The following is a 17471-nucleotide window of genomic DNA, read 5'->3' as shown; positions in this document are numbered from 1 at the left end:
GGGAACAGTGCCCTGGATCCCGGCGAGGGCCTGGACCTTAGGAACGGGGAAGGATGGGAGAATGGGCAGAAGAAGCAGTAACCGTGTCTACCACCACCTCCACATGGCGTGCCTCCATTCCGCTCCCCGTCAGCCCTCCCCAGTCAGCCCATCCTAGGCCTCAGCCCTGTCGCCTTCCTTCTGCTAGCTAGCTGACCCCACTCTCACGGGAAGAGCGGCCTATCGCTCCCAGCTCCCTGCCCCGAACCACCCGTGTGCGCGGACCTCGCGGGCCAGCGTGGCCTTGGCCGGGCAGGGGGCGGGGCGAGCGGCGATGACGCGGCCGTTGCCATGGAAACTCGCCGCCCGTTAGCTCTCTGGAGCTGGAGCCCGAGTGGCAGCCGCCCGCCTCAGGCTCTCTCTGCCAGCCGTGCGGCCAGGCCCGCGGTGTGGTCGGGGGAGCCGGGCGGCAGAGAAGGAAGGAGCAGGTACGGCCTCCCAGCCGGGACCGGTAAGCCGAAGCCCTTGAGCCGCTCGCTGCCGCCGCGACCGCGAGGAACAAGGACGAGCGCGGAGCAGCGCCTGCCCAGCCCCCGGAACGCGCAACCGGCCCAACGCCCAGACACGGACCGTGCGAGCCGCCCCCGCCCCAGTGCCGCCCCACCTCAGCCCGGCCCGCGCCCTGGACGCCTCCGCACCTCGGGCCGGCTCCGGCTCAGTCCCGGTAGCTCTTCTCCGCCCCCGCCGCAGCCTCCGCCGCAGCCGCAGCCTCCGCCACAGCCTCCGCCTCCGCCCCCGGCCCCACTCCGCCCGCGACCCCAGCCGGGGCCCCGACCCCGGCCCTATCCCCGGCCCTGCCCGCGGCCCCGCCAACCTCCCCTCCGGCCCCGTACCCAGAGGCCCAGCCGTGGGCACGATGCTGCCCAGCTCCATCCAGATTTCGGGGGAGCCGCTGTCCGGCGCCGAGGTGCGGGACATCTGCCGCGGCCTGCGCGACAACGCCGTGCGCCTGCTCTCGCTGCGCGGCTGCCGCCTCTGCGACCGCGACTTCGGCCGCATCTGCCGGGCCCTGGCCGGGGCCACGTCCCTGGCGCAGCTCAACCTTAACCTGGGCGTCGTGTCCAGCCCCAGCCGCATCAAGCAGCTGGCTGAGGCTCTGCGGACCAACCGCTCCATCCAGTCCCTCTTGTGAGTGCGCCCCCTCGCAAGGGGGTCCCGGGCACTGCACCCCTCCATACACGCCCCTGGCATCTCATGTTCCTCCGCACTCCTTCCAGTACCATTCTACCCTCACATGCTTTATGCACATATACCGTGCCTCGGCCCATGCCTTCACAGCACCCTCCAAGCACACGCTTGGGCTTTGCACGCGCGACCCTACCCGCGTTGGGATACCTACTACTTCCTGACATTGGGTGGGGGCCGTGCCTCCCCATCTGATCATCTGCATTTACTTCACTGGGGCAGCTCCTCGGGTTCCCGAGAGAGAATATCCCCCTGGGGATGAGAGCCCTGCCCACTGCAGTATTCCAGTCCACTACTCACCTACCCCTTCTCTGCTCCTCCCTGTGCGATGTCCTGGATCCCTGCCCCAGAAAACAAACCGAATTCTCCCTCTACTTGTATTCCCTGAGAATCTAGAACTTTCCTTCTCCTTTTTCAGGCCTCTCTAGTGCTGTGACTGAGTGCCCTCCCCATATCTAGGGCTGACAGAAGTGAAAGTGCCCCTTCCCCATGTAGATAGGGTTCAGGACTGCAGTAACCCTGCTCTCTCACTCCCCACCAGCCTGCATGGGAGCCCCTTGACAGATGCGGGGCTGGCCTTGCTGAACCCAGCCCTGGCCCTCCACCCTGCCCTCGTGGCTCTGGACCTGGGGGACTGCATGCTGGGTGATGAAGCCATCAACCTCATCTGTGGTCTCCTGCCCCCAGACGGGGCCAAATCTGGTGAGCAGGGCCCTGTTGAAGGCTTGGGCTAGTGTGGCAGTGATGAAAATCGAAATGCAGAGGGAAGGGGGTGTGGCCCCAGAGCTCTGATGTTGTGGGTGAGAACGTCTTTCTACTCCTCTAAGGAAGGGGCAGGATGGGGGGCAGCATGGAGACTCAGGGATCCAGGCTGGGCAGGCAGAGGAAGCATGGGCCTCCTTAATGGTTCTTGAACTCTATGGTGGGGGTGAGGTGGTGCTTAGCCACTAGGGACACCCTGGAGACACAGGGATGGTGGGGAAGGGCTCAGGGAGGGCTTAACCCTCCTTATTCTGGTTTCTTGCTATGATGCTACCCAGGCTTGAAGGAGCTAACGCTGAGTGCCAACCCTGGCATCACCCCTAAGGGCTGGAGCCGCCTCGCCATTGCTGTGGCCCACAGCTCCCAGGTCCGCGTCCTCAATCTGGATTACAACCCCCTGGGTGAGGCTCAAGAATACCCCCTTGGGCTCTCACTGCCTCATGCGCTATCCAAGAGCCTGGGACCATCAGTTGACATGGTAACCCCTACACTGGGAGAGGAAAGAGAAAGGAGAGCCCCCAAGGGTCAAGGAGATAGCTTTGTGGAGGACCAGGTGACCAACAAATAGATCAAAGCATCAGTCGCCACCCGTGGGCCTAACTTTCTTCATGCCTTCACTCACCAATCACAATGATCCCTTCCTGACCACCACCAATTGTCCATCCTGGCCAGGGGTTAGTATCTTAAGTTGTTAAGGCAATGGGGAAGCTGTCTGTAAGGATTAGCAGGCATGTGTGTGAATGTGTGCACGTGTGTTGTCTCCCCAGGTGACCATGTGGCAGGAATGCTGGCTGTAGCTGTGGCCTCCAGTCGTACGCTAGAGGTCCTAGACTTGGAGGGCACAGGGCTCACCAACCAGTCAGCTCAGGTGGGAAGTTGTCATGTTTGGGAACGGCCAGGGGATGGGGTGGAGGTTAGCTTATGTGTCTGATGACATACCTAAGGGGTGGCAGGTTGGGGTCTGAGGACCTGCCTTAACTGTGTTCATCATTTTCCATATTCTTCCCCACCTCAGACCCTGCTGGACATGGTAGAAAATTACCCCACAGCTTTGCGGAGCCTGGTGTTGGCTGAGAACAGCATTAGCCCAGAGCTGCAGCAACAGATCTGTGACCTCCTCTCTGAGGGAGAGGAGGAGGAGGAAGTGGCAGGAGGGGCTGGCGACACCCAGGAATGGGAGAGAGGGCGGGAGCCTGCTGCCCACCAGAGGGGCAGCAGCTCCTGGATGTGTCCCAGTGGTAAGAACCCAGAGGGTTGATCAGAGCTAGGTCTGGAAGAGGCTCGGGACAAGGGAGAGTGGGTGTGGAGAACCTAGGCTTTCAGCTATCTGTGGTCCCCAGTGGAGGAAGGAATGGTGGTCTGAACATCCCTCTGCCCTTCCACAGATCCCAGCTCTCAGATGGTGCTAATGACGTCAGGACTAGGGGACAGTCTGTTGGCTGAGACCGAGATGTGACTCTCCACTGGGCCTCTGCACACCATTTCACTTGTCTATTGTCCAAGCCCCTTGCCCCAGATATCAGGCTCAGGCCCTGGGGCTTGGGAGGGAACTGGGGTCAGGGGCTACATGGGGGCTCTGGCAGCTCCTGGCAGTGTGGTGGGAAGGAAGCTCTGGAAGCCGTGACTGAGCAACAGCCTTGGGGGGGCACTTGAACCCAAGGCAATGCCTTTGAACTTGGCAGCTCTGGCTGCAACCCGCTGGCTCGGAAAAGATTTTATGAACTCCACAACCTGGCGTGCGGCTGTAGTCACTGGGGGCCGGCAGTAGGGGAGGAATTGGAACTACCAGTAAGCACCACTAGGGGGCAGTAGCATCACACAGCCCAAGCTCCAGGCTTCGTGAACTGGTCCAGAATCTCTCAAAATAGGCCTGGCCTAGGCCTAGGACCTGGGCTTCTGGGGCAACACCTTACACAAGCCCCATGAAGATGTGGTCCCTGCCTCTGAGGGAAGACTCAGGGACCCTGCTAAGGTTAAGGTACCCCCCGCTTCCGCTCCCTGATGCTCTGTGCCCAGGGAAACCCTAGGTAGAGTGGGGCAAGGGGAGTCACTAGTCAACTAGGATGAGACCAGGACTGGGAATACTCACGAATGGGGAGAAGAGTGGGAACGGGAAGGTCATTAAGACAAGTTAGGCCATACCAGTAAAATAGTTTTATTTGATTTTAAAATAGTCATCAATGTGAAAATTTCCCAAAGCTTGGAGTAACAGTCTAGAGCCAAGGTTGGGAGTAGAGGCCAGGCCTCACCCAGAGCGCAGCTTGAGGCCCCTGAGCCCCACCTCCTTTCCAGAGAGAGGGAAGAGACAGCTGAGGGGCCCTGAGTCAGTCCTCTCTCTGGTCCCCAAGGCCAGCTGTGCCAGGCCCCCAGAGGGCAACAGCTCATGCGGAGGATTGGGGGGGAAAGCAAACAGGTAGGAAACAGAAATGAAGTTAACGATTACACTACCACCCCCCAAAAAAAACAAAATAACAAAAACTTGTGACTATGAAAGGAGGATGGAAGATGAATACTGATAAACTCCTCAGCTCCCCAGAACAGCCCAGTCTGGGCTGGGTTGGGCTGATTGGAGAAAAGGTCTTGAGACCCAACTGCATGTTATCTGTGGAGAATAAAATATTCTAAGAAAAGGGGAAAACCATGAGGCAAGCTGCCGCGGTCAGTCAACGCAGCTAACAGGCCTGGCATGGCCCACCACCTGACCCCACCCACACAGGGAACAGCTGTGCAGGTATGGATTGGGGAGAGGTCAAGGCCTTGGACTGGGGACCCTGAGCTGCCAAGGTATGGGGCCTCCTTGCAGTCCCAGTGCAGCAATGGCAGGAAGGCCACCAGAGGCCCTAGTTGAGCAGGTTGCCCTGCTCCTGGGCCTGGGTGAGGCTGTCCTTGCGGTGCAGGTGGTGAACCCCCATCCTCTTGGGGCTGCGCTGGGGGCGGCTGGAGCTGGGGAGTGGCCAGGCCCTGCCCTCAGTGTGGGAAGTGCCTGACCCCTCCTCTGTGCCACTGTTAATGGGCAGCAGGCTCTGGCGCTCTTCCTCAGGGCTGATGGGCAGGTTCAGCTCTTCTTCCTCCTCCCTGGGAAAGCCAGAGTCAGGTTCTATGGGTAGCAAAAGTTCACTCTCTTCCGGTCGGGGAGAAGGTGCCTGGACCACCTCATCTCTGTCAGCGGGGCTATGGGCAAAATGGCGCTGCAGCTCAGGGAGGGCGTCGCATCCAAAGGCTGTGCGCTGGGCCACAGCGGCAGGTGGCGGAGTACGGTCCACAAATGCCCGCTGCCAGCTGGCCAGCAGGTCCTCTTCAGAGCTGGCAGAGCTAGCTGGGGCACTGAGTGTTGGGGGCGCTGGGCTGGGCTGGTGGTGGGGTGAGGCCTGGGCTGAGGCAGGGGTACTGGGCACTGGGCTAGGGCGGGCCCGCTCACTCCCCTCCTCCACCAGGCTCAGTGAAATGGCCTGGCGGGTAGCGTAAGTGCAGTTGGGCAGGGGGCTGTTGCGGGGGATCCGAACCTTATCCTCAGAGAACTCTATTACCCTGCGGCCAGGATACAGTGGGTGTGGTGGAGATGGGGTTGGGTAGGGGCTCAGCTTCTCAAAGGCTGGCAGGGGCAGTTCTTCCTCCGGGGAGCCCCTGGCAGTACCCAGAGAGTGGCACTCCCCATTGGGTTGCAGGGTGGGGCTGCCAGGGGCCGGGGGACTGGCTGGATCACCTGGGACACCCTCGCTCATGTCCACATGCACAAAGACATCCTCAGCCAAGGGGCGCCCGGCGCTGCCTGACTGGGCTGAATTGAGCAGTAGAGACTCCGGCTTCTCTAACACTCGGGCAATGACGGAGGTAGGCACCACAGCCCCTGGGGCTAGGCTGGGAGCAGGACCTGGGCTGGCAGCCTCTTGACCACTGTGCAGATGTTTCCGAACCATGTCCTGTAGCTCACAGGGCAGCTGAGGTAAAAGAGCAGGAAAGAGAGACATTAATGATCGTAGCTAAAGACAACTTGACTCACGGCGAAAGTAATGGCTCCCACATTTAAGTACCTCTGTGTGCTCAGCACTCCACTATCTCCTGTTCTTAGAGCATGCCAGTGTGTATACCCTCACTTCACAGACACACAGGCCCGGAGAGGGGAAGACAACTCAAAGCTTTTGATTAACTTGGCCAGGATTTAAACCCAGATCTGCTGCTGAGGCCGGCATGTTCTCAAACTTCTATCTCCCAGCTTCTGCCCAAACCATACTTAAGTTTGGAGAATCTGTATAGACCAGTGGCCTTAGAAATACCTCTTCTGGGCCGGGCGCGGTGGCTCACGCCTGTAATCCCAGCACTTTGGGAGGCCAAGGCAGGTGGATCATGAGGTCAGGAAGGAGATGGAGACCATCCTGGCTAACACAGTGAAACCCCGTCTCTACTAAAAATACAAAAAAAATTAACCGGCTGTGGCGGCGGGTGCCTGTAATTCCAGCTACTTGGGAGGCTGAAGCAGGAGAATTGCTTGAAGCCGGGAGGCGGAGCTTGCAGTGAGCCGAGATCACGCCACTGCACTCCAGCCTGGGCAACAGAGCAAGACTTCATCTCAAACAAAGAAAAAAAAGAAAAAAGAAGAAATATCTCTACTTCTGCAGGCCACATCAACCTTGGGCCTGAAGCTCTGGGGTCTAGAGTTTACCCGTTGGGGTAACATGATCAGATGGGCCTAATCCTCTCTCAGTACTCTTTGGGCAGATAGCTCTGACTACCCTCTCCTTCCTGCCTGGGATCCTCTCTCTCTGTCTCTGTTATAGAAACCAACAGGGCTGCCCCCCCAAAACTAGTGATGGGCCCTAGACAGGACATGGGACACCAACCAGTGGCAGAGTTGACTGGCTTGATAGGTGACATGGAGGCAGGAGGGCAAAATGGAAAGGGGACTTAAAAACAGGAAGACAGAGAGAGGTGTAGAAACTGGAGTTAAGAGTCCTACAGTGGCCAGAATGGTCTATGTGGGCGGGGAGGGGGTGAGTTCTACTCACATCAGCAAACTTGTGGTTTCGGAAGTGGGACTTGTTGCACTTGAGGAGCTGCACAGCCAGGTTGCAGTCCAGTCGGTACCGCTCCTACAGACACAGACCTGGTTCAGAGCCCAGCCCAGCCCTCTCCAAGGGAGCAGGGCCAGGCCAGAACAAAGCTAGCCCCAGGTGAGGAAGGCCCGAGCAGTGAAATGCACATACGTTGAGCTCTTCCAGCTTGTTAATGGTGTTCTTGGCATCCAGCAGCTTGTTGGTCAGCTCCACAATCTCCCAGTCCAGTGTCTTCCTATCCATCTCAGCCTTCTTGATCTGAGGCACAGACTTGAGGTTAACCCAGCCCACACCCTAGCCAGCCCTTCCTCTCCCTCCACCTCCTCCCATCCTGGAGACACAAGAGGCCACAGGTGCTAGGGCAGCCAAGGCGGACAAAGCAGAGACAAATGACGGACAGACAGAAGGAGACTGGGCATCTCTCCCACTCCCTGGACTGGCTGTGGGGTGGGGGCTTTCTTAGCATGACCTCCTGCCACCTGGGCCCAGGACGCAGACAGTATAAGAGCTGTCCATCCCCTGAGATTCCAGGGGCTCTGGGCACCAGGCAAGGCAGCTGGTACCTCAAAGGCAGAAACTGCAAACCAGGGGGCTGAAGCCTCCTATGTGTGCAGCTGTTTCCAGCATCAGGCTAGGAGAGGGAAGAGGAAGCAGGGCTTGGTGGCAGCCAGGGTGCCTCGCTGAGCAGGGAGCAAGCTGCAGGCTCAAAAGTAGCCTTCTGATCTTCAGTTCAGGGACTGGATCTGCAGCCTCCCCTCCCCGCCCACAGCCTGGGCTTGCTGCCACTGCAGCCAAGAAGCTTTGGGTGTTCAGTGGAGACATCAATCAGTACCTCTACCAGAGCCAAGGGCAGAGCAGGCTAGGCTCCCCAGCTCTCTCCTGGGAGGGAGGCATTGACTGTTAAATGGGCCTCACACAGGGAAGAGAAAGGAGCGGGTATACTCAAGGGGTACAGGGTAATAGCCAGGGCCCGCAATTCCAGATCTCAGCTGAGAAGGCCAGGGCAAGGGAGAAGACACACAAACTCAGACGCAACTGCAAAAATCCAGCTGTGGCTAAGAGAGGCCTGAGAGGAGAGTGCAGCAGCGACGGTGGCAGCATGAGGGGGAGACGAGGAAAGAAGAGAAACAGTGTGAGCATTAAGACAGTCCTGACTTGCAGAGCACACTGCGGTACCCCCACCACTGCCCCATCCCACCATCTCCCCCAAGCCCGAGTGGCATTCCCCTGGCAAATCCTGGCCCCCTGCTATGCTGTGAGCACAGTGCCCGCCAAGTTGCCCTTTACCAGTGTGTGCAGCTTGTCCTCCAACTCCTGGTTGGTCCGCTGGGAAGCTGTGTAGCTGTTCTGCAGCCTGAAAAGGGATAACACAAGGCACATCCCTGGGTCAAGATCCCATTCTTCAGGCCCTGTTCAGCCTCCCGGGATCTTAAACATGTCAGTCGCCCTCAACAACTTCAGTTTTCTAATCGGAATCAGATGATCTCTGAGGCATCTTCCAGCTAACCTCCGAAGAAGCGAGAGAGGGAGAGAGGGAGAGAGGGAGAGAGGGAGAGAGAGAGAGGGAGAGGGAGAGGGAGAGGGAGAGGAGAGGGAGAGAGAGAGAGAGAGAGAGAGAGAGAGAGAGAGAGAGAGAGTGTGTGTGTGTGTGTGTGTGTGTGTGTGTGTGTGTGTATCCCCTCATTCCCACACCTGCGGAACTTATCCTTAAATTTGTCCAGCTCCTCGCGGCTCTGGCCCAGCTCCAGCTCCAGGCAGTCCTGCCCGATTTCCAGCTCACGTTCCAGGGCCTCAGTGCGTCTGGTGGCGGAGGCCAGGCGCCGGCGAAGCTCTTCATTCTCCTGCTGCAAGAGCCTGGCAGGGTGTTGTGGGATCAAGGGCAGAGGGGTATGAGAGATCAAAGGGCATGGCCTGGAGCTCCAGAGTGGGCTCAGGAAGGAAGGGATGACATGAAAACAGGCAACCAGAGCTTAAGTCTAAGGCAGCATATTTCATAGGCCTGCTGGCCTTGGGAACACAGCCTGGGTTGGAGGGTCAGGGGAGGAAGAGGGGATGGTAGGGGACAATCCAGCTTCCCTTCACTATTGGAGAATGAAAAGACAGAATTGGGGGTAGGGATACGGCTCCCAGCCTGTCTCTGGTTACAGCCCATGTCAGTCGGCCACTAAGCCCCCAGCTCCAGTTTCCCCTCTGCACAATCAGGCTTCTCCATTATTCATCTCTTGGAAATCCAGCCCAGCACTGCCCTCCTCTCCGGAGGCCTCATGTGGCTAAGAAAGGGCTGCAAGGGTGGCAGCTGGTACAGGAACCAGGAGCTGGGGAAGGGCTCCTTAGCAAGAACAGCAGGGCCCTCAGTGCCATTCACCTCCTGATTCTATGCTCTCTCGAAGCCCATGGAACAATAAAATCCCATTTGCCAGAAAAAATATCCACAACATCAAAACTCCTCCCAGAGTCCCTAAAACAACCCATCCCAACCTTTACTTCCACCTAATCCACGGGAAAGTCCAACTGTACCAATAGCCTAGCCTGCAGCTAAGAGGGACAGAGTTGAGGCAGGGCAGTATCTCAGGCAGCAGATACTCACTTCATCCTTTCTGCGTCAGTCAGGGGTTCCTAGGCAAAAAAGAGAAGCTTGAGGCTCAGCTCTGGACCACTGGCCCCCTGGTTGGCTCACCCTCCAAATAGTCACGAAAAGGCTCAGGTGTGAAGCCCAGAGACTCTCACAGCAGAAGAGGGCTATAGGGCTCTCAACAGATGGAAGCAATTCAGTAATGCTGGGACAAGCCTCGATACCTGCTCCCATGCCAACCAGAAGATTCAACAACCTCTTCCAACCTTCAACCTTAATCCTAAAGTCATTTTCAAGTAAGTCCTGGCACCCAAGCTACCTCTCCCCAGGGGCAGAGACAGCCTCTCAGCTGTTCACTCGGCTCTTGGTGGGCCCTGTCTCCACACACGTATGGCAGAGACCTTCCAGAAAAGTCAGGCTGAACTATACACAAGAGTTCTGAGCTCTGACAAAGCCCTCAGCCTTGGGACAAAGACAAAGGCAGAATCAGGCCCTTGCAGAGGCTCAGGAGGAACAAGTGCATGGGAGAAGAGGGCTAATCCTGACTAAGGGGAAGAAGTGTCTTGTTTGGCTCTTAACCTCCTGCCCCATCTTCCCCAAACCTCTATGGCAGTCATGGCTCAAAAGTCAAGTTCAGCCAACCACAAAGTAGAGCAGGCCCATGCTATTGCAAGAGGGAAACGTCAAGGGGCCTATTCTACATAGAGCTGACTGCTTCAGAAGTGCAGTCTCAGGCAGAAAATGGAGGTAGGTGGCCTCCTTTGTCCATTGACTCTGACAACAGGATTTGACCCTATTCTACCGCATACTGATTATACAGCCTTCACCTCACAGAGCCTTAGTTCTCTCACTTATAAAACTGACGTAATGCTCACTGGGTAGCACCTAGCATAATAGCTGGCATCTTAATTTAATGTTCCCTGAACTGAAATGAGCAAGTCATGGCTTTTCTACCTTGAATCTGACCAAAGCAGGTTACAGTATGCCTGATGCTCAGCATGTGCTGCATCTCAAGTTCTTTAAATGTGCTCCATGCACTGCGACCAGGTGGAGACATGGCTGCAAGGGCAGTAAACCACTGTGGCCTTCATTTCTGCCTGTGAGTGAGGTTAATGGGGGAGGAGAGCCCATGTTTTGCAGCTGACTAGAGGCCCCTGAAGAGCAGAGTCCAGACCTAACAGTTCCTGGCAGGGAGTACGTATTCAACAAATGTTAGCCAAACAAAGCAAAGCTGGAGGAAGGGCCGGACTTCCTGGGGACAATGAAGAGCAGCTGTGCTGGTGGGAAGTGGCTATAGCACTGCCTCCTGATATGCCCCAAAGGGGCCACAGGTTGAATGGCTCTATTCCACTATGGAGGACCAGAGTCCCATCCACCAGCAGGTTAGGTACCCCTCAGTCTACTGGGCTGCCTCTTGCAGGGAGAATATCATATGGGATCATTTATGCTAAGCTACAAAGACTCAGGGGTTCCCTGACATTTGGATGTATACTCACTGACAGTCCCCCTTGAGCCTACATTGCCCCCACCTGCACTGCTGCGGCTAGGAGACCTCAGGCCTCCAACAGCAAGGCCCACTCTCACCCCAACTCAGGACCAGAAGCTCAGGCAGAAGTCAGCCAGACACCCAGCCTCAGGGGCCTTGCCTCTGCCAGTCAGGCTGGGGTACCAGTCTTGCTGACCTCCTGCTCAAGCCGGGATCCAGGAATTTCCAATCGCAGCTCCCGATGCTCTGGTGGTGCCTTACGGTAGGGTTTCTTAGCAGGGGCGGGGGCGGCACTGGTCATTCTGGGAGGTGACGGCTCCTCCACCTGCTGAGGAGGAGGAGGAGGGAGGCTCAGAAATGTGGCCAGAAGGACTCTGGACTGAGAAAAAACAAAGATGGTGAAAGGAGACATATGTTGAGGCCACCACATAGGCTGATAAGCCTGGGCCATTACTGGAGTCATTAGAAGGGCACACCTCAGGTGTGTCAGTCCCCATAGGTCAAAGGAGTGCCAGACCTCCCGGGCATGGGTCCAATGGGGAACAGGTGGGTGGGAAAAGCAGGGCCTAGGGCCTGGACACCTAGGTTTTAAGAGTGGGGCAGGGAGCCTTCAAAGCAGCCCACCACCCTCCTTTCCACTCTCCTCTGAAGGCCTCAGAAGATAAAACTCTCTATGCATTAGTTTTCTCAACTCTAAATTAGTGGTAAAACAGCACCAATTTCTTTTTTTTTTTTTTCTTTTTTGAGACAGGGACTTGCTCTGTTGCCCAGGCTGGAGTGCAGTGGCGCACTCTTGGCTCACAGCAGCCTCAACCTCCCTGGCTCAAGTAATCCTCCTGCCTCAGCCTTCTGTGTAACTCGGACCACAAGCACGTGCCACTGCACATGCTTGGCTATTCCTTCTACACGGGGTTTCACTTTATTGCCCAGGCTCAAACTCCCAAGCTCAAGCAATCCTTCTGTCTTGGCCTTCCAAAGTGCTGGGATTATAGGTGTGAGCTACTGTGCCCAGCTAAGAATAGCACCAACTTCATAGGGCTGTTGTGAAGATGATGTAAAGCACTTAGGAAATGTTGAATAATTGTTAGTTTTAAAAAAAATAATAACCAAAAAATGTGAGTTTGGGGATCCAATCCAGGATCCTCAGTGGGAATCTCAAAGCCTGAGAGAGCTCTCTGGCCTCGGCCACTGATGGCCAAACCCCTGTGGCCTCCACCACTCTTTTCACCAGGCCCCACCGAGAGAGAACATTTGGCTGCCCCCTCACCTGCCCCTCCCCAGAAGAGAGCCAGGCTGAGGGCACAGGCCTCATCAGGGACATACCGTCTGTTTGTCGGCAGCTCTCTCTGTTCCGCTGTCCAAGAGTTAGCCCTCGGCTCTCCGCATCCCACGGCCCCTCCACTTCCTTTAGCCAACAGCTCCTGAAACCAGAGAAGGGAAGAAAGTGGAAACCAGGTGTCAGCCGCCTGTCTGTCAGTGCTACAGGCCTGCCTGCCCGGTCTGGGACCTGGAAGGCCCCCCAGGGAGAACCATGGCAGGAAGGCCATGAAATAGGGGGCCTGAGGGGAAAGCAGCTGGCGGCAGATGACTGGAAGCACTGGGTTCCTGCCTTTCTCCATGACAGTAATGTCACAGTCCCAGATGAGATACGTGTGTCTGTGTGTGTTTATGGTCTCAGCACATTGCCCAATTCTTGAATAGGTCCGGTTTCGTCCTATCCCTACTCCACATCTGTCTTCCTCATCTCCCAGGCCTCTCAGAGTTTGGAAACAAATAAGAGATTTGGGGAACATGGGTTACAAATGAGAACACCAGGAAAAAAGCCTCACAAAGATCCAAGAAGACAGAGAAAATGATGGAAAGAGAGCACCTAGCATTTCCAGAAGGAGGCCCAAGGCTATTTGGTGTATAATGATGATGGTCACCGGCCTTTGCAATGAGGCGGCGTAGGGCTAGGAGAAGAAATCTGAAAAGGGAGCAACACAGAGCAGTAGCTCTCAACCAGGCAATTCTGCCCACTCTCCTTCCCCAGGGACGTCTGGCGCCCACTCTCCTTCCCCAGGGACGTCTGGCAAGTGTCAGGAGACATTTTTGATTGTCGAAACCTGGAGGGAAGGAGTGCTACTGGCATCTAGTGGGTAGAAGGTGGGGATGCTTTGGTCATCCCACAACCATACGACAACTCCCACCACAAATAATTCCCAACAGAAAATACCCAGAGTGCCAAGGCTGAGAAATACGAAGAAAACTCCAGTCTGGGGAGTTGGAGACACCTGGGCTCCAGGCTCAGCACTGACACCACAGGGCCCTGTGTAACGAACGCCCTTCCTCACTGGATAACCCAGTTCCTTATCTACACAGAGGTGGCTGGACTGAGTGTCCTATGAGAGCCCCTCCCACCTCCTGAGGTTCAAAGATGGGCCCACACCCCTCCCTGGCCCCCACCTGTAATTAGCTGGGTTGCAGCATGGGGGCAGCAGCCACCAGTGATCAGGCAGTAACCTCAGGTGGCCTTCTGGGCAGAAAAAACAATCTTCTCCCGCCCCCATCAACCTAAACAGAGCTGGAGGCTGAGGGAAGCCTTGCGGGCTTTAGCATGTGTTCCCACTGTCGGGACATGCCCTGGCCATGACTCCTGTCACATTCCAACAGGGCCTGGGGCAGGAAGAATGGTGAGGGGGTAGGGAGGGTGGGGAAGCAGGAGTGGTCTACCTCCTCTGTCTGGACAGCCTGGGCCTTGGCTTGGGGTTCTGTGGGGAGCTGGGGTGCGGCAGCACAGGCACGGGCCGCCAGCCTCCTCCCCCTGACAGGAGGCAGAACGTGTCCCCACAGGGCACATGCAGCATGCTGTGTCGGCTGACTCCCTGCACAGGAATCTGGGTGGGCGGGCCTGAAAGGACGGCACATTCCCAGGGTGTGGGGAGCAAACAAGTCACCCCAACAGGCTCCTTGGGGCTGCCCCTCCAGAGGGGCCCAGGGTGGGTGCTCCTATGGTCTGAGGGAGAGGCCTAGAAAGTCCCAAACCCACCTGGGTATGTGGGTTCTGATACTCAGAGGGTAAATGTGTGGGGTGCATGAGCTGGAAAACAGGGTAGGGCCAGAGATGGAAGAGTGAGAGATGACAGCAGTCAAGAGCTTCTACAAAACCAAGGTGCAGCTCAGAGAATTGGTCTCTGCCTTTCCCCTTCTCTACAGAAGGTCCAGGTCCCAGCTCCCTTCCCCCACGTGCTCCCCAGTCATCTGAGGAAGCCCTTTCTCTCTGCAGGCCCCTTTGTGTGCCTCTCCTCTATTCCCAACCGCCTCTGTACTTCCTTGTCCCTACTCCTGGCAAGGCTCATGCTGTCCTCTTGGTACCGAGACACCTACATGAACAGCAGGCAGGCAGGGAGGACACGAACATGCTCAGGTGTCCGGCAATCCTGTAGGGAGGGTTGCTTCACTCCATGCCCTGCAGCCCGGGCTCTAGTTGCCACACATCCTCTAGCTCCTTCTGCCTCACCCTGACCTCAAGCCCCACTCCCTGGCCCTACAGTACGTATTTATCCCCAGGGATTCCATGGCCAGAGGCGATCTGGCTTGCTAGGCGAGGAGTACCCTGAGAAGGTGGCTGGCTGTGGGATGGGCAGTAAATGCAGACACAGACTCTGGGGATGGGGGTGGTGGTGATGGGAGGTTATTCTCTCCGCCACAGCCTACTCTTTCCACATACGTCAGAGTTACAGGGATGGGAAACCACTCCCAACTAAGGAAGCAGAAGGCAATGCCCACTGGGAAGACAATCCACCAGGGGGCTCATAGTGTTCCTCAACACCAGGCTGCGACGGAGATGTGTACCAACCACTTCCTGCCCTGTGTCCATAAACACAGGATGTGCCCGGGCCGGGCGCGGTGGCTCACGCCTGTAATCCCAGCACTTTGGGAGGCCGAGACGGGCGGATCACAAGGTCAGGAAATCGAGACCACGGTGAAACCCCGTCTCTACTAAAAATACAAAAAATTAGCCGGGCGCGGTTGTGGGCGCCTGTAGTCCCAGCTACTGGGGAGGCTGAGGCAGGAGAATGGCGTGAACCCGGGAGGCGGAGCTTGCAGTGAGCCGAGATCGCGCCACTGCACTCCAGCCTGGGCGACAGAGCGAGACTCCGTCTCAAAAAAAAAAAACACAGGATGTGCCCAACACCCAGGCCCTAGCTCCAACTTCTGAAATCTGCTGAGTGCCCCAGATCCAGCCCGTGAGGAGCCCACAGTTTCAGCAATGAACAGGAATACAATAGGCCTGGCAGCCCACAGTCCTTGACTGGAGGCAAGGAAGGTGTGCAGGGAAGGCTGGACAGACCCAAGGAGGACAGCAATGCAAGGTGCAGTGGACAACAAAGAGAGAAGTATTGGGACACTCGGCCTGCAAGCTGGGAGAAGGTAAAGGGGTGAGGCAGATGGCATCAGAGTGGTCCCTCCAGGAAGACTCAGGTACCAGGTGCAGCCCTCCCCTGGCCACATCTCCTTCACCCAAAGGTTTCCCAAGTTGCCTTGGAGTGTTTCAGCCCAAGGAGGACTCCCAGTCCCATGTGGGGAAGAAAAGGTCCCAAAGGAGAGCAGCTGGACAACTCAGAATGGGCCATGGCCCATGATAAGCGAGCGGCAGCCAAGGACAGCCTCTGGGGCCTCCTGGCCTCTGGAGGCTGAGCTGGCTCCAGGACACCTCCCAGAAAATGGTCTTCTGGAGGAAGATCAGGAAATCAACAGGGCTGGCCGCACATGGTGGCTCACGCCCGTAATCCCAGCACTTTAGGAGGCCAAGGCAGGCGGATCACTTGAGGTCATCAGGAGTTCGAGACCTGCCTGGCCAACATGGTGAAATTCTGTCTCCACAAAAATTGAACCCAGGAGGTGGAGACTGCAGTGAGCCCAGATCGCACCACTGCACTCCAGCCTGGGCAACAGAGACTCCATCTCAAAAAAAAAAAAAAAAAAAAAGGAAATTAACGAGGAAGAATCCCACTCCCACCCCCACGCCAAACTAAACCTAAGCCTTGAGGAACTAAGGGCAGACAACTCAGGATGTGGGACTACCAGATAACGTAACGTACTGGGTCTGTTCTGTAAGAACAGCTATGCCCTGGGAGAAAGGTTGAGGCCTAGGTTAAAACCTCTCGCTGACCCAGCATGGCCTGGGGCTCCTCAGGCTGAACCTGCAGGCAGTGTTGAGGGAGACACCCAGAGTAGCAGCAACCCTTTCCCATCCCATGAAGGTGAAGTGAGAAGGAAAAGGGGCTCTCCTCAACCCTCCCTGCCCCTGCCTCATCCTACCCATCCAACCCCAGCTTCTGCCATGCTCTGCATAACATTCATTCTTCGCTTACTCAAAAATCAATTCAAAGGATGGACTCTACTTCCTATCTGCTGGGGTGGAGAGAGGGGTGATAGCTTTCTAATTGCCATGTTGCAATTTGCCAGTCGGTGCAGGCCGCCTGTTGCCGCCTGCCCTGTATTAAATACCTTCTCCCTGATTACAGCCATGGGGCACGATTAGCTGCCTTCAGAGAACAAAGTCTACTTTCATTAGAAATGGGACTCAGCACGCACAGCAGAGCCGCACTGTGAACCCTCTGAACAGCTGAGCAGAGTGTAGACAGAGATAGATATAAGGCGTGATCTGCACCAGAAGCTGGCTGAGCAGTGTCCTTTAATAAAACGACAAAAAATCTGCCAAGCATCACTCTTTAACCAGGAGATGGAACTTACACCTGCTCCCTTTTGTGGGTACGCATATTTGATCAGGGGCTTCCACTGTGGTGGAAGATTGCTGTTGCTAGAGACAGAGTGGTATGAGAGAGGAATCTCTTCAGAATCCTGCTGCTCCCCAATATACTATCTTACTGTTCCCAGCAAGCACCCACAGGAGCAACAGCAAAAAGTTTCCAGCTCAAGAGCCAAAGATGCCATCCCACTTCCCTTCTGCCATCCTTTCCGGGGTTATGCCTAAGGCTCAGGCAAAGTCAGAGATGCAGAAGAGGAAAGGAAGTTCAAGAATCCAGCCTTCTCCCAGCTGAGGCTGAGGCCATCTCTTCAACACCAGCCCAGGACAGGGAGACAGGAATCCAGAGTGGATATGGTTCTTTGGCTTTTCCAACTTCAGCCTTCCCCAACAAACATCTCCTCCAGCTCCCCACGTTCTGTACTACCTCACTCCACAACTCTCCCGATCCTGGAGCAGCTGCCCTGCCCCAGAGAGCAACTACCTTCCTACTCTCCACATCACCAATACCTGCTTTAGGTAATTGTTGCCCCAAGAGTTTATCCAGGTTCAGATCATTTCTGAACCTACTGCGAAGCCTTTCTGCTCTCAGCTGTCAATGAATCAAGCAAGTGAGAGACCTTG

At 56.4% G+C, this 17471-nt stretch overlaps 2 protein-coding genes across 11 annotated transcripts in view; one reads left to right on the top strand and one right to left on the bottom strand.

The window, feature by feature from the left end:
• The first annotated feature begins 877 nt into the window (after positions 1-877).
• On the top strand, positions 878-3713 carry LRRC73 (leucine rich repeat containing 73). Its single transcript, XM_050786983.1, has 6 exons — positions 878-1167; positions 1766-1926; positions 2265-2387; positions 2754-2854; positions 3002-3224; positions 3372-3713. Exons 1-6 carry the CDS (start codon positions 896-898, stop codon positions 3440-3442), a joined length of 951 nt encoding a protein of 316 aa, XP_050642940.1. The 5' UTR covers positions 878-895; the 3' UTR covers positions 3443-3713.
• A 412-nt stretch (positions 3714-4125) lies between these two features.
• TJAP1 (tight junction associated protein 1) overlaps positions 4126-17471 on the bottom strand; it is a 29313-nt gene continuing 15967 nt past the window's right edge. For 4 of the 10 annotated variants that reach the window (XM_050786940.1, XM_050786937.1, XM_050786938.1 and 1 more), the window contains 9 exons: positions 12419-12516; positions 11292-11423; positions 9625-9653; positions 8730-8891; positions 8325-8391; positions 8074-8103; positions 7188-7295; positions 6990-7073; positions 4126-5924 (listed from right to left, as the gene is read on the bottom strand). In XM_050786940.1, coding sequence (XP_050642897.1) covers positions 4827-5924; positions 6990-7073; positions 7188-7295; positions 8074-8103; positions 8325-8391; positions 8730-8891; positions 9625-9653; positions 11292-11396 — 1683 coding nt within the window. In that variant the 5' untranslated portion in view covers positions 11397-11423; positions 12419-12516 and the 3' untranslated portion in view covers positions 4126-4826. The remainder of the gene's footprint in view (positions 5925-6989; positions 7074-7187; positions 7296-8073; positions 8104-8324; positions 8392-8729; positions 8892-9624; positions 9654-11291; positions 11424-12418; positions 12517-17471) is intronic. The other 6 variants (XM_050786942.1, XM_050786941.1, XM_050786944.1 and 3 more) reach the window with 3 other exon arrangements.

The sequence above is a fragment of the Macaca thibetana genome, chromosome 4 (genome assembly GCF_024542745.1).
Source record: "Macaca thibetana thibetana isolate TM-01 chromosome 4, ASM2454274v1, whole genome shotgun sequence".
Lineage (NCBI taxonomy): Eukaryota > Metazoa > Chordata > Mammalia > Primates > Cercopithecidae > Macaca > Macaca thibetana.
This window is presented reverse-complemented; position numbering and strand designations above follow the sequence as displayed.